The following is a 22,344-nucleotide window of genomic DNA, read 5'->3' as shown; positions in this document are numbered from 1 at the left end:
CATTTGTTGAGTTCTGCTCCCCAACCCTGAACATGCCAGTCTCTGTTTTCTTTAAGAAATTACTGCCATTGTGGTTTCTAAGTGTGTACCAACAGTTGATTCATTTGTTTTAGGAGATTTTTTTCCTTATTCATGTTTGTGCAACAATGAAGTTAGTATATATAAGTTGAGGGGATATTGGGAGGTTGCCCCCTGCAGAAAACACTTGTTTTTAACTTTATTCATCAAGTTGAATCCCAGCAAGTTTAACTTAGCAAGTTGAGTCATTGTTGAGTTAAACTTCAGTAATTCATAGGGAATGCTTTGAGAGCACCAGTTCCAAAAAATACTTCATTTCTTAGTAGGTTTTTGTACGTGTTTTCTGATACTATTTGCCCGGAATAAGAATTACCCTGCTCTTTGAAATAGCTGCAGTTAAGGTGTTCAGACTGTCATTTAGTACATTAAAGTCGCCATCACAAATACATCCCTAATCTTTGCCATCCTACCATTGCCGATCTTTTGTCTTTTTCCTCCTCATGTTGCAAAAGGTTGTATAAACTCTGGTGCAGAGTGGTGTTATTTTGAGTTTGCTTAGTGGCCCACGGTGCCCCCTGTCCTCCTTGATTGCTCATTTGTTCTCTTTCCTTGATTCCATCCCTGGTATAGAGGACTTTACTCATTCCTCTGCTGTGTTAGTCCCCATAGCTCATGCTGTACCATGGTATGCTTACACCTCAGTTATGGCTGTTTAACATGTTTTTATTAGTGTTCCTGCCACAACAGCAAGAACTTCCTCTTCTCCATACAGCTACATGTTTTTAGGCTTCTTCACACATATCTATTTCAGTTCAACGAGCTGGCACCCCACCTAAGTACCATGTTCAATCATAGTCTTACTTCAGGCTTTGTGCCCACTGAATAGCACACAGTGACTGTCATCCCACTCCACAAAGGGAGAGCCACCACAGACCCCAGGAACTACTGCCCCATTAGCCTGATGACCCTGGTCTGCAAGGCTGTGGAATGTATCATCATGGAACTTATAAACAATGACATTGGTAATCTCCAAACTCTGTACCCCACCCAGTTCGTGTTTGTAAACGGCAGATCATGTCTCCTAAACCTGATAGACTTCTTTGAAGCAATCACCAAAGCCATAGATGAGGGTAAGGTGGTTCACACAGCCTATTCCAGATCTCGCCAAGGCTTTCAACACCATCCCCCACTCTGGAATTATAGATAAACTCACTAAACTAGGTATAAATCCCTATGTCACAAGATGGGTTGCCAACTGGCTCACTGACAGAACCCACATTGTGAAAATAGCAGACTCCAAACCCGACTTCAGACCAGTGATAAGTGGAGTACCACAGGGTTCAGTCCTGGGTCCTCTCCTGTTTGGTATCTACTTCTGTGAAATACAGGCTAACACAGAAAGTCTTTGGCTAACAAAGTTTGCAGATGACTGCAAACTAGGAGCCATAATCAAAACTGCTAACAATGTGGACATCCTACAAAAGGGCCTCACTGAGACAGATGCCTGTTGTCAAAGCCATGGCCTCAAACTCAGTGCCAAAAAGTGCATTGTCATCCCTTTTGGTAAAAACTCTGTACCCATGAACTATCACATAGGCGGTAGTCTACTTAACATCGAAAGTGTGATAAGAGACCTTGGGACAGTAGTCTCTCCTTTGATAATCACATTGCCACAGTAGTCAGGAAATCCTTCTACATGGCACACCTCATCACAAAAGGTTTCTCATCCAGGAAAAAAGAGGTCATTGTTCCCCTCTACTCGTCACTCATTAGACCCATTATGGAATACAGCACCCCTTTTGGTACGTACGTCACAAGACATCTACAACAACTGGAAAGGCTGCAGAAATACCTCTCAAAGTGGATTACCGGTCTCAAATAGATACCCTTCGCAGACAGACTCAAAAAACTCCAGCTTTACTCCGTCACATATCGCATACTCAGAGGCAATCTCTACCTAACATACAAAGCTATGTCAAACCCAGAGCTGTTGGGCATGCTCCACTTAAAGAAATCCCAATTCCTCTGAGCTATATGCTCTAGGGACCTATAACCTTGTCACTACAATAAACAGAACATGCTGAAGGGATAGATTCCTGTCCCAGAGACTTCTCATACTCTGGAATAAACTACCTGTCTATATCCAATAAAGCTCCTCATTAGCACTCTTCAAGAAAAATCTTGATGATTGGATGGGAGATAGGAAATTCACCCCGGAGATCACTTCTGTGACTCTGCTCAACAGGGGCACAGGAAAATAATTTTCTTGGGTGGCGAAAGCCAGAATACCTTTTTGACTAGGCATATATAGGCCCTAGGGCCAATAGCGTAGTACCTACCTATGAACCTGTGTTTTTCAGATATCTTCACATTTAGAAGGTGGTGGTAGAGGAAAGCAGGTACTACTTACCCTTTATTAAGAGTTGTGATAAAACCGTACTAGTCAGTGTAGGACATTACTAACTCTGGTCAGGTTGCCCTAAATCTTGAGTTGGCAAAACAGTGCAGAAATCACATTCTGTAGAAGTGTGTTAGATTACAACTCCATGAAGCAGCACAAAATCTGTTTCATTGATACCATGTTTGAAATAAATGAGGTTGACACTGATTTGACCCTTACCTTTTTGTGTAGGGCATATCCTCCACACGTCCTGCACAGTGTACTTTATTACCTGCAGCTCCAAAAGTGCTATAATCAATTTCAGGTTGCTGAACTTTCGAGACAAGCACCTCCCCACCCCCACCAGCTGCAACAGCCTCCTTTGGGAAAACACATTTTCAGCCAGTTATAAATCTTCATGCTCTTGGTTGGTGTACTTTTATTTTTTTGTTATCCAACTAAGCCCACTACACAGAAATGTGTCTTTTCAGGGGTGACCCAGAAGTACTGCCTGGTTAAGTAACTTGTTCAGCCACACAGTAGGAAAATGGAGACTGAGAGAATCAAATCATGGACTATGGAAAACAACTCGTTAACAGCTCATAGCATTAATTATCTGTGTGATTTGCCAGACCATATGCTCCTAGAATTCTAGCTTGTCACAGTAGCCAGTCTCTCAGGAATCCATCTTTTTTTTTTTTTTTTTTTTTTTGTTAACAGTAAACGCTGAGCCAAGTTCCCTGTTATTTCATTGTCACTTATATAGTCAGTGTGTTATGCATTTAACAGAGTAACACTAACTAGTTTCTCATAACCTGCATGTCCTATTCTTGAACTCAGTTGTTTGTTTATTTTTTTATTTCTCCAAATATTTTGGGTTTCTAATACTATAACGGGAATGGACCTCATTCCTAAGTCAGAGTATGATTAAAGTTCATGAAATTAGTATTGTTTCAATCTTTGATGTCAGCCAAAAGTGCTCTTCACAGCACTCACAATGTGCCCAGTAATGACTCCTCCTGGAATTCGTACGGGATTACATGGATTGGTGACATACCTAAATACAATTGTAGATTCTTTTTTATAAGACCCGTTGCTCCTACTACTATTGGAACTGTTTGGGCATCTTTCTTCCACATTGCTCTCGTCTCTGCCTGCAGATCCTGATATTTTATGACTTTGCGTCTCTCTGTAAGCAAGACTACTGTAGTCACTGGGTGTAGTGATTTCGATGATCAATGCTATTTTGAATACTTTTTTTTGGACCACTATATCTGGTTTTCTAGCATCTATCTTTTGAACTGTTGGTAATGGGTGATCCCATTTGATATAAACTTCATTTTCTATGATATTTTGTGGCTCATGTTTCCAGTGTTTTTCAGCCACTTCAATACCATAATGTTTCCACAATCCCCAGCCAACATTCTTACCACATTATCATGCCTTTTAATATATAGTTCTTGCCAGTAGTATGTCACAAACAGCAACAATGTGTGCGACTGTTTCCAGTTTGGTTTTACAGAACCTACATTTGTCTATTTCTCCCACATGTTCAATGGACTTTGTAAACCAGCGTGTATGTAGCCCACTATTTTGGACTGCCAATATTAACCTTTCATCTCTTGGTTTGAATTTGCCTCTCCTTAACCATTCCTGTGTTCGTTCCTGATCAACATGAGGTTCTTCCAGACGTTTTCTATACTTGTAACTACATTTATGCTTTTTCCACATTTCTTGCCATCTTGTCTGGTCCGTCACCTTATATTCTTTCTTTTGTTTTTTGGCACATTCATTTGCTGCCTGATTTTTCTCTACTTCTGGTTTGATTTCCATTCCTGCTTGATGCCGATGTGCTTCTGCTAAATTAAGCAGAGAAGTAATTTTAGATTTATTCTTCTCATATTTCAAAACTTTCACTACATTTAGGTCTTGTGAGGTCAACAGATGTGTGGAGTCCCACAATTGCAGATCTATACATGTAATCAATTTCAAGGAGGCTCATCCCTCCTTTGGAACAGGAAATACATAATCTTGGTATACACTGATTTTTATAAATCATTTGGTGAGCATGAAACATCCTTCTTGTTTTCCTGTCTAATCTATTCAACACGTTTTGAGGCCAGTCAATCACTCCAAAATAAGTTAGGACAGGAAGACAAATTGATTTATAGCTTGGATTTTGTTCCTAGATGTCAACGCTGTTTTCAGAATAAATTTAAGTCTTCTAAATGTATTCCTTACTAAGTTATATTTGCATGTGTTCATGTTTTATTGTTGATCCTTCATCATTTCCCAAATATTAAAACACCCCCTCTTGCTGGAGTTCTTTTAGATCACGTTCTTGTCACAAACTGATGTTTTCCTGGTGGTGCAGTTTTCCTGCTTTAAAGATTGCTTTTGCACACTCATCAAGACAAAATGACATTCTTATATCATCTAAAAAAGTTTTGACAACCTGCAGCAGTGCTTTCAATTCCTCATATGATGAGCTATACATTTTTAAATCATTGACAAAGAGAAGATTAGAAGTCTTTACACTTTGTTGTTTTGTAGCAGCTAAATTGGAGCCATGGCCTAAGCTGTTAAGTAAACAGGTTAATGGCAAGGCAGAATAGCAACGGTGACAGGGAGTCACCCTGTAATATCCCCCTATTAATTTTTTATTCCTGGGATAATAATTTGTCCTTTACCATGGCTTAATTGCAGAGTGGTCTGCCACTGTTTCATGGTCACTGTAATGTAGTCGATCAGTGTAGGATGTATCTTACACATTTTTAAGCACTCTTTTATTCGTGAATGTGGAATACCAATTTTTTTTTTAGTCACTCCATGCCATACTTAAATTCTTCCCCTTTTTACAGTTCTCCAGTATGACTTTATTTAACAACAAATGATCCTTTGTTCCATATGACTTTCTTTTATTGCCCTTTTGTTCTAACTGCCATAATTGAGTTTTCTTCTAAACTCTGTCAGCATCATTTCCCGTGTGTAGTTTATAAGTTGTCAGAAGGCAAGTTATTGGTCTATAATTTTTAGAGTAGCTTGCAAGTTCAGTGTAAGTAGGAGCATTGTTTTGGTTGTTGTTAGCCAGGTTGGTGTCTGTTTGGGGTGTGCATATAAGTAGTTCTTACTCACGGCTAAATCTTCATGCAAAGATTTTATACTTTTAACCAAAAGTCAGTTACTGCATCTGGGTCTGGGGGTTTCCAATTACAGGCTTTTTCTTAACTTTGTTTCAATCTCTCTGGCTGTTACTTCATCTCATTCCATATCCTGCACCTTTAAACTTCCTATTCTTTCTTTTACTTCTTTTATCCATTTAGCATCTTTGTTATGTTCCACAGGATCTTCATAGCTACTTCTCCAAAATGTATCTATTTCCTCTTTTTTGGTGGTCTTTCAATTTCTTTTACCTTGTTTACCAGTTCTCTGTAAATAAACTTTTTTGGATCATTAATAAATTGCTTATTTTGTACTTTTCCTTTATATTTATCTGTGTATCTTCTAAGTTTTTCCTCCTGTGCTGAAAGTTTTAGTTTATTTGCTATAGTGCATGGTAGATCCTGGTCTGTTCTAATACTGTGCATTGCTTTTATCACATCTGTCTTTCTTAGTATTTTTGTTGATCTATTCCCTCTTCTATAGTCTTCCAACAGTGACACTTCTTGTCTTAATTGCTTTATAGTTTTCTCTATTCGATACTTCCATGATGGTGTTCGATTTCTCCCCTTCCTTTCCTTCACTACCCTGTGATCTTGTGGTAGAACTTTATCAGTTATTAATTTAGCTGCACAGTTATATATCCTGTTTACTTCTGTTATATTACATGGATCTCTATGGACAGTCCTAATTACTGCATTCATTTGTTTTATCAGACTTCTGACTTTTTGGCTTTTACTAACATTCTGCAGTCTATTTCTCTCATTGATCTTAATGTATCTATCCATGTCTATTAAATCAAGCAACTCTTCTCTTAGCTCATTTCCTTCCAAACTTCTTTTCCATTTCCTACAGGCATTCTGTAGAAAGTTCTGTAGCATCTCCCTGTGGCACCTTCTCTTCAGTTTCATCCTGTGCCATCCGTTGCTTTGTCATATGGGAACTCACTGGCCTATCACTTCTCAGCATTGACTGCATCAGAGTTTCCACAGTTTCCTGTTCCTTTCTTTGCTGTCTAGCTTCAAGTGAACATTTACACTGGTTTCCTGTGGAAGGCTCCAAAATATCGTGATATGGGACCTGATCAATTGCTTCCTGTTCCACTGGTTTCCCTTTAATGTGGCTATCCATTACTCTATGCTGTTGTGGTGCTTTCTGCATTCGATATTTTACACTGAATCCTTCACTTTGCAGGTACTCCATAACCTCAGTTTCTATTTCTTTAACTTCTCCGTTACTAATCTCCTTTTGTGCTTTTCCTCTGTCCACTTATTTTTTATATGGTAAAGTTTTCCATGTCATGATTCCTTTGCCTGTATTTCTCTTCAAATGTCTTTGGTACTGCTATTTTTGTATTAGTTAGCTTTGCTTTCTCCTTTGCATAAATATAACACCATATTAAATCTCTTTTTCCCATGTCCATATTTCTTCTTCAGATGTCTCCTGATCTTCCTGTTTCTTCTTACTTTGGGGACTCACTCTGTCATACTGTGATGTAACCCGTGTTAGACCTTCTACACCAAATCCTTCACTTCGCAGGCTTTAACTTTAACTTCTATTTTTTTAAGTTCTACTTCACTAATCTTCTTTTCTATGTTCTATCTTCGTGATATTATTTTTTTTTTATTGTGAAAATTTTCATATCCGTATGGCTTTGCCTATATTTCCCTTCAAATATCTTTGGGACTGCCTTCTTTATCTTGATTAATTTGGCTTTCTACTTTGCATAAATATTGCACCATATCAAATCTCTCTTTCCCATCTCCATATTTCTTTTTTATACTTCTCAAATACTTTTAGGTTTTGTTGTTTATATTTTTGTACTTCTTCAGATGCTTCTTTTTCTAAGCAGATCAAAGTTTCTTGATCTATATACTGTTTTTCACAAATGTGTTGTATTAATGAATGCAAGTTATCATTTGAAGCTTCCGACAGTTTTTCTTGCGGAAGTATTTTTTTTCCTCTAATTTCTCTCTTAATTGTTTTGTATATCTTGTATCTGAAAATTCTGGGCTTTTTGCATAATAGTAACAATACATAATTTCTTTCTTATCCTCAATAGTCCACTCTTTCGTCTTTATGGCTCTTCTTTGGCCTATCAGCTTTTGTGATTTTTGTGGACTGCTTCATCCTTCTACACCAGGGGGGGGCATCCTCCCCCTGGGTCTGGCCTGGCCCCATTGTATGAATGTTTCCATATTTTGAAGATTCTACACTGTCTTTTTTCCAGTCTTGGCACCAGTGCACCTAGCATGATTGGGCACTTTTTATCCTGTGTCTTGTGCACCCAACTATTGTTTATTTAGCAGAGTGGGAAGTCAGTTTTGATTTAAGACACCATATAGGGTTGACTTTTGATACAGAGACCATGTGACCCAGAGTAAGACTGACTATGATACGTGTGCTGATGAAGTTGACATTAACACCCAGTGCTGGCTCATCCATTTGGTGTGGCTCACTGCTGTTCTGACATCTAGCACAGACTGCATGGACTTTATTTCTTATGAAAGCATTGACCGGGAGGGGTAGAACAAGGTTAGTATGTTGTTAGAGGGTTATTTAAGAGGGAGTAGAAGGAAGTTTTTTTTTCATGACAAAAGTAGTGACACTGTGAAATGCACTAGATCAGAGGGTGATTGATGCCGAAGTGCATATGGACTCAGAATATAGAGGGATAACTGATGGAGAGTCTCAGAGGTTAATGGAGATGGAGCAGTTACACAAGGATGCTAGCTGCACTTTTCGACAATCTGCAGGGCATTCTGTTTGTTTCACTAGTTATGTTTTTATGGCATGCTTAGTTACGCTAATGTGAAACAGTCTGAAGTAACATCAAACAAGCCAGAAATACTCAGTGTGAAATGCATTTCACTGTTTTGTGCTGTTGATGTCTTAGAATGTAATATTGTATGTAAATGCATGCTGCGATAGCTACGAGACTTGTGTTACTTGCAAAGCAGAATCAGAAACTCATTGCTACCCTGAAACATGCCATAGCATCGCTTTGGCAAACTGATTAAAACAGATCTGAGCATACAGTAGTAGATATATGCTCTGTTCAGTGCCGAGAGCAGTGATTTACACAGTAAAACCTGGAGCCAAGAACAGCAACTGCTGCCCCTGTCTAGAGCAGTTGGACCGAAACCAAAGATGCTGCATCTCTGAGAAAGTTGATCATATGTTTAATGCCTTAACACCATTTTTATAACTGGTTAGCAGAGTGGTGTTGGTAGTATCACTTTTCTTTGTCCTTGTGTGTCAGCTACACTAGCAAAAAGGAAGAGCAATTGCTCACAGTGAGTATAGCCAAGGCCTTTTTGCCCTTAATTCCTTTGAGGCCGAGTTGTGATACTGATGGATAAGTTAACTGGATAATGTTAAAAAAAAAAAAAAGAATTGTGTAATGTGCATTGGCTGTATACTTTACATCTCTGGCTTGCATATCCTTTTTCATTCAATATATATAATCAATTTCATTCTCATTTAAGGTTGCAGTTTCACTTGACGCCTCTGCTTTCCTTCAATAGGGTTCATGGAGCCACCCTTGGTGTTGGATCACTTCTAGCTGGCTTCTTAGGAGAATCAGCCATGGTTGCAGTAGCAGCATGCTATGTGTACCGAAAGCAGGTAAGAAAAGCATTCTTTGGCAACTTCCAGTAGGTTTTGTACATGAATGCTTCCAACATTATATTTCTCACCAAGGTATAATGTGAAACTGTAAAACCGGCTCACATTAGTAAGTGTCACTAGGTAAGGTAACTAATTTTAAGGCTGTGTAAAGATTCTTATGGTTTCAGTATGGCTCACTGAAGTGCATTTCATCAATTATCCATAGCCTGAATGTTTATACCCAAAACCTGCATTCAGCACTGGACAAATTCACTGAGTTGTAGTTATGTAGTTATGTGAAAGGGCAAGACACCACCTCTTGCTTCTGTAAGTTGTGCACTTCAAGGCTCTGCTTCTCCCCTCACTCACCACCTCGAGAAGGAAGGGGGGGTACTCAAACCTGGGTCATCCACTCAGCGCATGGTAAAGAATCCCCTCTCCCTTACAGGAGCATGGACAAACAACTGACTGCATGTGGCCAGTATATCAAGTAAGGCAGCACAGCAAAGCATTTATCCCAGCCACCATGCCTCTCAACTACTTTGCTCAAGAATTTTGTAAAAAAGCAAACGAGTAATGGGGGGTGCAAATAGAGAAGCTTTGTTGAGCCATCAGGCTCTGAGGGATAGCTTTAATGGAGCATAAGTAGGAACACTTATATTCAGAGGAGAAGCATGCCCTCACACTTGCAAGCACACGTCAGCTGATGGGAGAGGAGGACTTAGGTCCAGGAAATGGAAAATCCATCTTGGGTGCCTGGATGATGGCCATACAGTGATTGAGTCACTGATTTTCACCCTGATTATGAGAAATGTTTAAGATTAGTTACACTGGGGCCTAAATTCATCGTAAGCCCAGGGACAAAAAAAAAAAAAAAAAAAAAAACAGATTAAAAATATGAAAAAAATTTACCTGGCTGTTTGGAACAGAATAGTAAAGTCTTGAATATGACCCAGAGCACCTGACTTCAAGTAAAAGCTTGGTCGATAGAAGATCCAGTCAGAGGAGGATGAGAGCAGATGTTGCTGGCTCACCAGTCCTGTCTATGACAGTGAGGTAGTTTCAGTCGGTTAACTATCAAAATGTCTCACCCCTTGCCGACACCACTAATGCGAACTCCGGACTGCGACTGTTGATAATGTCGAACACCAATATTCCGAAATGCAAAATCTCGCCCCCCTTTTGACCCATGGTAGCACTTGTTTTGTGGTGTGGAGTGGTCGGAAATGTCGACATTCAGTGTTTTTTCACTATTTTGAGGAATTGGCATTCCGGCTTTCGCATAAAGGAGTCGACAGTGTGTACATTCGACCATGGGTGATCAAAATTTTGATAGTAAACCGTTTCAATCAGCTGACCTTCATGATGCAAGTGTGGGTGTCCATGGCAATGAAAACAGCCAGAACTAAAAATATGGGATTAGCCATCATAAGACAGTGATGGCATCCCTCATTAGCTTGTGGGTGGAATCACACATATGCAGATGAAGGGTGTAGATGCCAGCAGGGAGATACAGGTACTCACATCAGCCAACAGGGTGGCATTAGGGACTTATTAGGAATACTGTCATTTGTTAGAATGCCAGCAAGGACCCAAGCCCACAAGCCATCTCCATGACTGCCTGGGTGATAGCTATCACTGGTCAGTTCTATTTTGGGAATGTCCAGTACTGGGGAAGGAATAGGATCAAAACCAATTGATTGGCAGGCCCAGCTACAAAAAGCATATAGGAGAAAAAGGTGCTGGTTACTTATAGCCTGCAGGCATAACTCACTTGTATATCATAGTTACTAGAATGCAACTGTGAGTCATGCCTGCTTGTTGTAAATAACCAGTGCCATTTAAATGTAATAAAACCTAATCCTACAACTCATTCCATAACATTAACACCCCAAGCCTAATCCTAATCATAAATCCCCTGGCTATTGTAAATCTCTGACCTTAACTCTAATCCTAGAATCCCCTCATCAGTCCTTACACTCTGACCAAAACTCTAAATCCCTCCTTAACCATAAAACTCCCATCTCTAACCATAATACTAATCCTTAAACCCTAACTCTAATGCTAAATCTCCAACCGTAATCATAACCGTAAAACGCCCTCCTTAATCCAAAAACTTCCTCCCTAGCACTAAATCCCAATAACTAACCCTAAAAGGCTAACCATAACCCCCAGATATTTATCTCAGAATACAACAAACGAAATTGCTTACCTTTAACACGTACATCTTCCATTTTACCTGAGAAGTGTCCCAGTTGTCTTTCTCAGCATAACTTAAGCTTAAGCTATTTTCACACATCCTCTACCTACCATCCCCAGAAAAAAAAAGAAAATAAATATGGAAAAAAAAAATAGCCATTTATTATTAAAATGCTTTTTTGGTGAAACATTTTTCCTTTTGCTGCAGTAATGGAAGTAAAAAGTGTGTAAATCATTAAATATTATAAATATGACTTGTAACATGAAAACACATACTTCGGGCTTGAGTGGTGCAGAATATCATTAACTTCACAAGGAAGCTTTGAGCAGAGGAAACTGGAGAAGGTAATATGAAAATACATACTTCAGGCCTGAGTGGTGCAGAATATCATTAACTTCACAAGGAAGCTTTGAGCAGAGGGAACTTGAGAAGGTGTATATTTCTTGATATCAGCAGTAATGGCAGATGCTCCTTTAAAGTCAGGAAAATGCTTACTAATTGCACTACTTGCCTAACACAAGCTGGCCAAATTGTGCAGTGGTGTGAAAATGTAATTCATTGACAGCTGTGGAGAAAGATCCCATTATTGCTTCATTAATATGCATGTGAATCATACACTAGCACTTTCAGACCTGACAGCTATAGTTTTTCCCTAGTAGGCCATGCATTGTATTAGGAAAGGCACCCCCATAGACAGACACACACACACACACACACACACACACACACACCACCCGTCAACAAGCAAGCAAGCTTCCCCGTAGTCATTACCACTCATGGAAACTCTCACCCACCCACCCACATGCACACGTTACAACACAAAAAGTAAACAAATACACATACCTTCTTCCTCATGATTTTCCCCTACTTTGTCTACCCAGGCAGAGAGAGAGACACACACACACATGTATTCATGTAGCTTCTTTCATGCCCTTTCAAACGTGCGTACATATGTCTACACACATACACACCCATCCCCACATTGTTTCCAAATCTGTCTGCACTGCAAGTACTCCCATACAATTGAATGGCTGGGACACCTGTGTTTTTTTTTTTATGGCGGTCACTTTTTCCTGTTACTGAAAATTGTACTCGGCCATATAAATCATAAGCCGCGATCACATCTGAGGGAGTATATGGCTAATTAGCATGTAGCTCTGCCCGTGAGACCACCATCAGTGCTGAGGTGTCTGTAATGGGAAGAGCAGTCTCTGAATCGAAAAACTAACAAGAAATATCTTTATTAAACCATCACTTACTACATAGGCAATCATTATACATCACTTGTAATCTACCCAGTCTTTTTCAGTCAAACATTACGTAGCTCATTTAAGTCCTGCCGCCTTTTAAACCTCATTCCTCCCTTGTATGTAATATTCCCACAGTTCCCATTTTTTCCTATGTAATTTGCTCCTACCCTTTTCTAAAGATCTCAGTTCCAGTTGCTTAATCTCTGTTACTATATTCACTACTTCTAGTGTAGTTGGTTTGGATTTTGATTTCCATTTTCTAGTATTGCTTTTTTGGCAGCCTCCATTATTAGTCGCAGCAAAGCCTTACCATGTCTAGGCAATTCTGATTCTGTATCATAGCTCAGAAAAATCATATCCCCCTTCAGACCAATCTGCCCGCTCATCATCTACAACAGTGCATCTGGCAGAGAATCCTTAAAGTCCACCAATTCACCTCACTCCCAGAAAATGTGTCCCAAGTTACCTCTTTATTCCCTGTCAAACCTCCAACATTTGCTGTCTGCCTGAAGAAAAATTCTCTGGAGTCTACTTGGGGTATAGAAATATCTATGTTTCCAGGCTAAAATCCTAAATCTTCTAGATTTTCTTGTATATTTGAGAGACATACATATATCCTTCCATTGTTTCTTTGTGAATTGCTTATCCAGTTTCTCTTCCCAATCATTTCTAACCTCCTCAGATTGATTATTATAGTTATCATGCAATATTTTATATGCTGTACTAATTATTCCTATTTTAATGGCAGCTTCTGTTTTAGATTCTACTAAAAACTCTGTCAGTGTTGGTCTTTCATTTAGAACCCCGTATTTCTTTCTCTTTGCCTGTATTCTGATATCAATCCCTGATAGGGAAGGCAATCTCTAACCTGTATTCCAAGTAAATTCTTGGCATTTTCCCATTCTATCATCTTTCCCTCAAGTTATTTGTTCTCAATACCTTGTTTCCTTTGCCAGTTTTCTCCAATAAATTCTGGCCCCCTCTTGACTGTTGTCTATATCCCTAATTGCAGTCATCCCTATTGACAGAATCTCCTTTCTCCATTCCATTGTTGGCTTAGTTCTTAGAATACTTTCTGCTACTTTATGGACATAATATTCTGTATGATTATTGTTATTCTCCTTAAAGGCCTGCATCCAAAATCCCAGTCTCTCCTTGTTTCTTGAGCCAAGCTAAGGCTTCCCCTTCTCACTAGTACTTTCTGAATCCCATTCACTGTCTTTTTTGGATGGTCCTTCAGGTAATACTGGCATTTAAAAATGAATGGTTGAAGTCTAGAACTCACTGACTGGCATACTTCTGAGAAAGGAAATCTGATTTTGACTATTAAAAAAAGAGACAAAAGCACATAAAGTTTTTTTGTGAAATGAAGTGTGTTAATTCTGAATGGTGTTTAAACAGATTATTGCAAACTGTCTTTAAAAGGACCCTTTTTTGCTATTTACCTTTGATCTCTGACTGTGTCAGATTTGCTATTTCCCATTTCCCCAGCTTTAGCGGCGTTACCCCTTAGTGTAAACCATCAACAATAGTGAGAGAATATTCACTGTTCTCTCCCTCATAATTTGACCACTTAAGGCAGACTCCCTTCTAAACATAATATGTAAATGCAAGAATAAATATTTGTATAATGTAAGATTTTTCCACCATGGTGTCAGTATCAGTCATATCAGTAAACATAAATGTGGTGCATCTACTGTAATGATTATTTTATTAGTATTTTTATTTATTTATAATTTAACTGGGTAATGTGCAGCCATTTCCCTCATAAATACACAAAATGAAGAACCCTGTGTAAGTGCAATTATTTTGTATAGAAGAGAAAACTCCTTTGACTCTGCTCTTTAGTAAATTAGTGAATATTATACTTATTACATTCGATTATCCATTTACTTGCAACTTGTATAATTTAAAGTATCTGATTGCATTCATTGTAATTTATTGAATTTATTTTATCATTATCTATGTACATATTTTTATTGTAGATACTGTTATCTTTGCCTCTGGATCCTGCTGTGGCTGAAAATGGGCTTTATGTCATACCTTCTCACCTGCCTGGTAATCTAATGAAAAATAAAAATATAGAGATAAATGCACAGGTTGTTTCCCAATTCCTGTCCTGGTAGGATACCGGGGTTTGATTGCCGTCACAGGGAGGCCTTGTAGGTCAGGCACTGTACTGTACCAGAGGGAGAGTAGTTTCTGTTTCCATTCTGTACAGTCACTGAATATAAGCTTACGTCTTTGTCAGTATGCTCACACCATGGTTGGCATGGAGATGTTTACTCATGTGCTTTGTTAACTTAAGCTATCAGAACTAACTTCTGGTGTTCAGTAATAGCAGCACCTTGAGTCCTACACCCTGCCTTAGAATAGGTGAGCCATTTATCTCCAACCCTTCCTGTGATCAAGACACAAGCCAAATGGAGGACAGCTGCATTGCAGACAGAAAGCCAAACTTCATGCCAGTGAAGATTCAAAATAATGGCAATTTTTTTTTTCTTTTCTGTGTTGTATTCTGGGGGAATTTATGATATATTAAATTGAGGTCCCTGCTTCTTTATATGGGGGCAGCTTAGAAGGGAGTTTAACATTCTATGGCAGTTATTGAAAATGAACAGTGAAGTGTTCCCTGTGCTCTAGCCAAGTTTCCCCAGCCTGTATAAATACTACTTCAGGTCTCCACTGAAAACAGGCCTCAATTCTGTTGGGCCCAGCCCCTTTAACAGAACATAAATAAAGGAAGTTATAAATTGTACCAATGAGTCAAGGAGAAAGGTAGAGACTGATAAGCTTCAAGTCATTCTTTTAGATTGCAAGCGCTTTTGAACCCACAGATCATTTTTAGATGCAGATTTTTCTTGTTTATATGCAGTGATCTGTCTTTTAAAAATGCCCTGTCCAGTCTCCCACTTGTGATTTGAAAGCTGTATTAACTGATTTGATAACTGGGCAAGTATACTGATGTGTAACAGACAATCCTCTCAATCAGCTTAAGGTGATGCTTATAAAAACTCAACCATATGTGGTCAAGGCACTAAAACAGGCAATCTGCCTTTGGCATCAGTAGACACCTAAAGCCTAAAGGTTAGGAGAATTAGAAACAGAGAGAGAATGTATAAGGAAGGGGAGGGACATTCATCCTGACACTCCCTGAGGGGAGACATGGTCCATAAAGAGATGAGTAGCCCTTGGTTGATTAAAGATGATTGTAGGGAAGAGGGGCGGGGATAAGACAAGAGGATAGGTCATAATGTAAACAGTCCCTCCACCTTGCAAAACCAGTTGCTGGCAAGGTCTCTCTCGGTGCCATATTGGCCCCATCTGAATGAGGAAGTCTGGAAGGTATGAAGCGGGGGGGGGGGACGGGACTAAAAAAAAAAAAGAAATGTATGTAGATTTAGACAGATAAAGAGTTAACTATACAGGACCAACCAAAACACAATGCTAAAAGAAAATGTTATATGCAGCTTTAAAAAAGCATTGCTTTTTTGTATTTACAGCATATAATAAAGTAATGCAAACATATATAGTGCCGAACATGCTTAGAATTCACACTCAGTACAGATGGTCCCGCGGTAGTGGTGCTGCGGTAGCATTGTCGCCTCACAGCAAGACGTTGTCTCATTCGATTCTCAGCTAGAGCATCTTCTGTGTGGAGGCATGCGTGAATGGGAGTGCCTTCGTTGAAGGTTGTGCGTCAGGGCTGGTAACTCGGCACGTAAAAATCCACTACTAAACATTAGCAGACCGGAGTTCCACTGTGGCGACCCCTAGCCGGGATAAGCCGAAAGACACAACAGCTGAGTCCAGATGGTCCAACACTAGCAAGGGGGTTTTATGAATTGCTTTTGTTTTTGATGTAGAGCATCTTGTCCTACATGCCTGTATTAAGGTACTGTATTTGCCCCAGGAAGAAGATAACTGGTGTAATGCAATAAAGATAAAATGATGAGTTGGGTAAAAAATGATTAATGTATTGGAGATATGTAGAATAGTACATCAGGTGATTCTCCTAAAGACCAATTCACTTCTGTATATGTTGTATTTTAACAGTGTAAGTAACTAATCAATGGACTCCATGATTGTACCCACCTAAGCCTAAGGATAACAAGAGTCTAACAAGTGAGTGCTGAACTGAAAGGTTTGTTTCTGCACATTAACAGATGAAAACAAGGTTTGGCCAACACATCACAACCCCAGCAGATATTGTATGAGCAAGTGTGTGAAAGTGCAAGTATAACATTGCAATCACAGTACGGACTTTGCACTGTACTCCAGTGGTGAGGCAGGGTCATATGCAACAGTACTAAAGGATATCTGCTTGCAGTTACCACCCGAATCTTGATGCAGTTACTTTGCTCGGACTGCTATCACACTGTAATATCCTTCTGGAGAGGGAGGATACAACCTCAGCATGGTTCCAGTGGGTTCACTGGGGCAGACACAAAAGAAAGGAATGCAAAGGACCTTGGTGAAAGCCTGGTAAAGGAAGTGGGGTATGAGGATGAGGCTGAGTAATGATTAAGAATTGGTGTACTTAACATTGTGAGGTTTCATTTTGGTATGAGAAAGTCCTAAATGCATATTTTCTATTTCAGAAAAAAGAGCGAACTGAGGGTGAACAAAATGTTGAAGGGGAGGATTCAGTCATGACAGACACACCTCAGACAGAAGAAATAGCTGACACAGTGGAAATGCGAGAAGAGAATGAATAGTTGATGGCTGCAGTGGAGGCCAGTGGGAGCAAAAATGCCTCTGAAGTTTCCTTTTCTCATATCTTCTGAAAGAAACTCTGGATGTCAGAGAGCTTTCCCCTGGACAATTCCTGAGCATACTAAGTATGCAAATAAAGAGGAAATGAGAATATGGGCTGTATCTGCATGCTGTGTTTTTTTCCAGTCTTTATTCACACTCCAGTAAGAAGCCTTCATCACAACAAGAAGTCTTCCACAGTGGAGCATTCATCAACTTGGACATTCAGGACATTATGTCAACCAAAGCTCTGTTGCACAACTCATTTTCTCACCAAATTCACTGCTTCAAATTCTGTTGCCATCCTGTTGACTTTTAATTCTGGAAGAGTGTTAAAAGCAAAATGAGGGAACATTTCACTTTCTTTTTATGCTTGATTTTTTTTTTTAATTTAATTAAATAAATCTTCTGTCTTGAATGTAGGAACAGCATATAGGCCATTTAGTGACCTATGCTCTGTATTACCACAGTGCTGCTTTTCTGAAAATATGCTATCAAAATACCTAGTATCCTTAGCTGCCTAGTAAACATCACAATGAAAACAATTTGACTATCCATCCTTATTAGGAAATGGATAACTGACGAGACAGCATTAAGGCATATATGGCACCGGTGCTAAAAGTTCATATCTGAACGAAAAAGTAAGAAATTGGTACATGAAAAGGTATAAGCTAGAAAATGCAAAAACAGGAATTAAACTTGAATTTATGATTTTCTTTCTGAATAAAAACAGAAATCAATGTGTTAATGGAGTAGGTTTTACACATAGAAGAAAATTGTTTCTTACTGAATGTAGATGTAAAAAGCAGTCAAGATAAGCAGCTGAACTGGAGTTAGTGCACCTTCAGGAATTCTTGGTAAAGCAAAAATGTCAGTCTGTTGTGATGGGAAAAATGTAAAAAAAAAAAAAAAAAAAAAAAAAGAGGCTTATCCAGAGATTGGCGCCATCTACACTTAAATATATATTTTACTAGTATCATAAAGGTCAGTCTTCAAATATAAAATGTGTGTGTGTGTGTGTGTGTGTGTGTGTGTGTATATATATATATATATATATATATATATATATATGTATGCACACACGTGTATGTGTGTGCATGTATGTATGTGTTTATGCCATATGCATGTGAGTGTGTATATATGCAAAAATTCACACACGTGTACATCTGTGTGTATATATGTGTGTGTGTATATGTATATATATATATATATATATATATATATATATATATATATATATATATATACACACACACACACACACACACACACATATATATATATATATATATATATATATATATATATATATATATATATACACACGCATATACATAAGCACACGTACACAAATTCAGTGACAGGATATGATTTGGGCAAAATGCTACTACCAGTTCTGCATTACCTTGGTGTTAGGATTTGCTTGCAATTAATTACTGCTGTTTGCAACATTTTCTTGTAACACTACCTGCTTCCATTGTTTGAGGTTACTGTGCTACATATGTTGAATGTAATCAATAACTGACTTCATACAGTTTCTGTAGTGGCAGATAACTTCCAAAGTTTGTCTTTTGAGTTTGTTGGCCTTACTATGTTTAGAAATAAGAGTTGAGCTCAGTGCACAGTGTTTTGTGCTGAGAACAGCAACTTAATTAATCAAGGCAGTCCATACTGCTGAAAAAGCAGGCGGCTGGTACATGCTACAAATGTGACACAAAAGTGAAAAGCCATTCATATTGAAACATCTGAATTGGTGTGACCATATGTTTGTTTATGACAATATTCATAACAAATAGGACCAGTTAAATATTGTGACTTTTAGTATTGTAATTCACTATATAAATATATGTAAACATAATGCTATTCTTAAATTTATTTTTCTCCTTAACTTCTAAAGGTAGGACATTCCAGGGTCTGACTGCAGTTGTATTAGAAAGTAATGTTTTTCTTTTATATCCAAATGTTTTTCCTGTCATTTGGGCCCTGTACAAGGGCTATAAAATGCGTAAGATGAAACAAGTTATAACATCTTCAGACAAGTTTCTGAGAAGCAGGTGTCAACTTGATAGCATAATTCGTACTGGCTTGAAATTTTTGTATGTGAGGATCTCAGTGACATAGTCTGAAGTAATCCCTCATAGCCTGTATTTGACCTGTTTACAGGTGTAGTTGTATTTTTCCTTACCTGTATTGTTTGAGTTCCGTTACAGCCAATGTACTAGGTGCTTTATGGGGCTGTAAGCACTTAAATGTGTTATGTGATCTGATATGTGGCTTTCGTAATCTCTAAAATCTTATTCAGACAGAGAATTAGCACAGGTGGTGTGTGAGACTGCAGCAAAGAGCAGTAAGTGGCAGATGACAGATTTTAATTTTATGCTCACTCAAATTATATGCATCCGTAGCAGCAGTTATTTGGTATTAAACTCTGAAACTCCAGCACTTTAAAAATCTTTGTAGTTCAAGTACAGACAAATGTTTATAGTTTTTTTTCATGTTCCTCCACTCCCCCTTTCCAGACAGTTTGGTAACGCAGAGTACCCATGCACAGGCACTTCTTCCACAGTCTGTTCAGTTTTATAATATTTATGATCTTGGCTGACCTAGACAAAAAAAAAAATCGAAGTCGCCTCTGATTTAGATGTAAATAAACCTTGTACTTCAGTGTAGACTCATTAAGAACTTCCGAGGTTATCTTCATAAATGATTTTACTGTTATCCTCAGCTTCCTGTCATGGTAGCTACTGGCACCACATACTAAGAACAAAGCAACTGTATCTGTATTAATGGCATAATGCTGTTTACAAAAAAAGTGACAGGTTGAAGTGTAATACATTTGCGATCAACCCTTTAAAGTGCAATCACAGAAATGTGTTTTATTTAGCAATACAGACTGTGATTGCAGTGTTTTGGCAAATTCTCTTTGAGGTACAGCAGTATTGAGCTTAGCATATGCAAGCATCAAGGATGAGGAGGGGCAAATTTGAGAGTACAAAAATGCCTTAAAAGTGTTTTAGCAAGTTTCAAATTTTGATGTGTTTTTTTGAGGCTCACTCTTTTGTGTGTTGATCACAGATGTATCAAGTTTTGCTCTTGGAGCCATTTATAAGTGGTAAATTACTTATTTTATCGCACCTGATAGCCAGCATGCTGTTATAAAATGTTATCTGCTTTTCTTGCTTACAGCAAGCAGATACAGCAAAGGTTGTCTTCATTTATTTGTAGCCAGGACTGCTAGCAGTTATGAGTATAATTTAATGTTTTTGCAGGTTAGTTCAGTATAGCATCAGATTTTCCATGTGCAGAGGCTTCCAGAGCAGAAAATTAGGCTAAATTCATTGAAAGTGTTTTATCATTGTGCCATGTGCTATGGGTGAACTGAAATTAACACACAAACGCAGCATTTGTCTTTGTGTCTGTAACTATAAAGAAATACTGTACTGATTCATAAAAGCTGCTGAACAGCTCAGTGTTAGCCTGCTCACAGCAAAATGTGATTTACAAACAGAACTTCTGACACAGCTCTCATGAATAATTAATAAGGCTGTTCAGTGAGCTGTACAAGATGAATTGCTGCAGCAATGCCTCAGTCATTCTGCAGTTGCCCCTAGCTATCTGAAATGGAAGTGACATCAGGCTGGGGAGGGGCATGGTTAGTAAGCTCAGTACATAGTTCAGTAACTGACTTTATTAAAGATAAACTGTGAACCAATAATTTCTGCAGCTTGCTGGATCTGTATAGGACATCTATTAACAGTCTCTAACTGCTATGCCTTCCATGTTCTTTGGTGGATTGATGTGGTGCCATCCAACAGAAGTCTTGGTGTATGGCACTGAACCACAGGGCTGCCAGACCTTAGGCTCAGCACTGCTTCTGTCCATGTCTGAATGGGTCAATTTGGTAGGCCAGTCCTTTGTTAGCATAAAGCTTGTCTGAACCATAAACTGCTTGTGCTTAGCTCAGTTTTCTTGGATCAGTACCAGATAATTTTACTTAACACTCATGCATACATATGCCTTGCATCTAGATTCAATTTGACCCACAGACGGCTGAGAACAGTTTACATTTTGCAGTGCAAAAGTGTAATATGCCATTTTCAGAGAAGCAAACTGCACCTTTTTCAGTCTGTAACTGGTAATACACAACTTTTGCATCTCAACAGTTTACAGACGGGTAGTACATTGAGGAGCCTAGCTCACATTCCTAGTTGCCCCAAAACACTGCCTGGTTAAATAACTTGTTCAGGATCATGCAATGGACAAGTAAGGGCAGAGGGAATCAAACTCTGTACCACAGGAACTACAGCTCCCAGCTTTAACCCTCTACACCGTCTGCCTGACTTTAAGTAGACTGACGCATTCATTGTCTTCTTCACACTAAACCAGGTTTCTTTTTTGGCTGACCTGAAGGTTCTGTGAACACTATTCTTTTTTGAGATAGCTGCCTATTGTTGCCAACATGGCTCTCATTTTTTTTATATTGACAGTGCCCAACATCATGAGCTCATTGCAGTCCATCATCCTAATAAGACTAGCCAGAGCCAGACTTTCAGTGGTTAGTTTCTGGGCCCCATTTTTATACTTCTTGCTGTTTCTATTTTCAGTTATTTTGCTGCAGTAAAGTTAAAACCGGCAACAGAACAGACTCATACAAGTCATTACACAATTTGTTGCTTCTGGGCTCACTGTTCTCTTGATTTGATTGATTTAAATTGGGCCATAGTACAGCAGGGTGTCTGCCCATATATTTAAATAATATTTAGTAGTTTATTGATTTTTTTTAAATATGACTTAGGTATATTGATTGTTAAAATAAATACTTTAATATATGGAGCTACATTTGTTGCCAACTTATTGAACTTTATGTAAACATTTTAATATATATATATATATATATAAAAAACTAAGGCTATATTCTGAGAAAAATAAACAGTGACACCTAGCTAAAGCTGAGAGCTGCAGAATGGAAGCAG

The 22,344-nt window shown here is 38.6% G+C and overlaps 1 protein-coding gene across 1 annotated transcript in view; it reads left to right on the top strand.

The window, feature by feature from the left end:
* Positions 1-18,052, top strand: part of ANKH (ANKH inorganic pyrophosphate transport regulator) — a 1,474,332-nt gene extending 1,456,280 nt beyond the window's left edge. Inside the window, exons 11-12 of the mRNA XM_044065217.1 lie at positions 9,085-9,184; positions 17,218-18,052. Of these exons, the coding sequence (XP_043921152.1) occupies positions 9,085-9,184; positions 17,218-17,334 (217 nt within the window). The 3' untranslated portion in view covers positions 17,335-18,052. The remainder of the gene's footprint in view (positions 1-9,084; positions 9,185-17,217) is intronic.
* The last annotated feature ends 4,292 nt before the right edge of the window (positions 18,053-22,344 follow it).

This window comes from Protopterus annectens, chromosome 3.part0 (genome assembly GCF_019279795.1).
Source record: "Protopterus annectens isolate FY-2018-M chromosome 3.part0, PAN1.0, whole genome shotgun sequence".
NCBI lineage: Eukaryota > Metazoa > Chordata > Ceratodontiformes > Protopteridae > Protopterus > Protopterus annectens.
The sequence above is the reverse complement of the archived record's forward strand: the minus strand, read 5'-3'. Positions and strand labels throughout refer to the sequence as shown.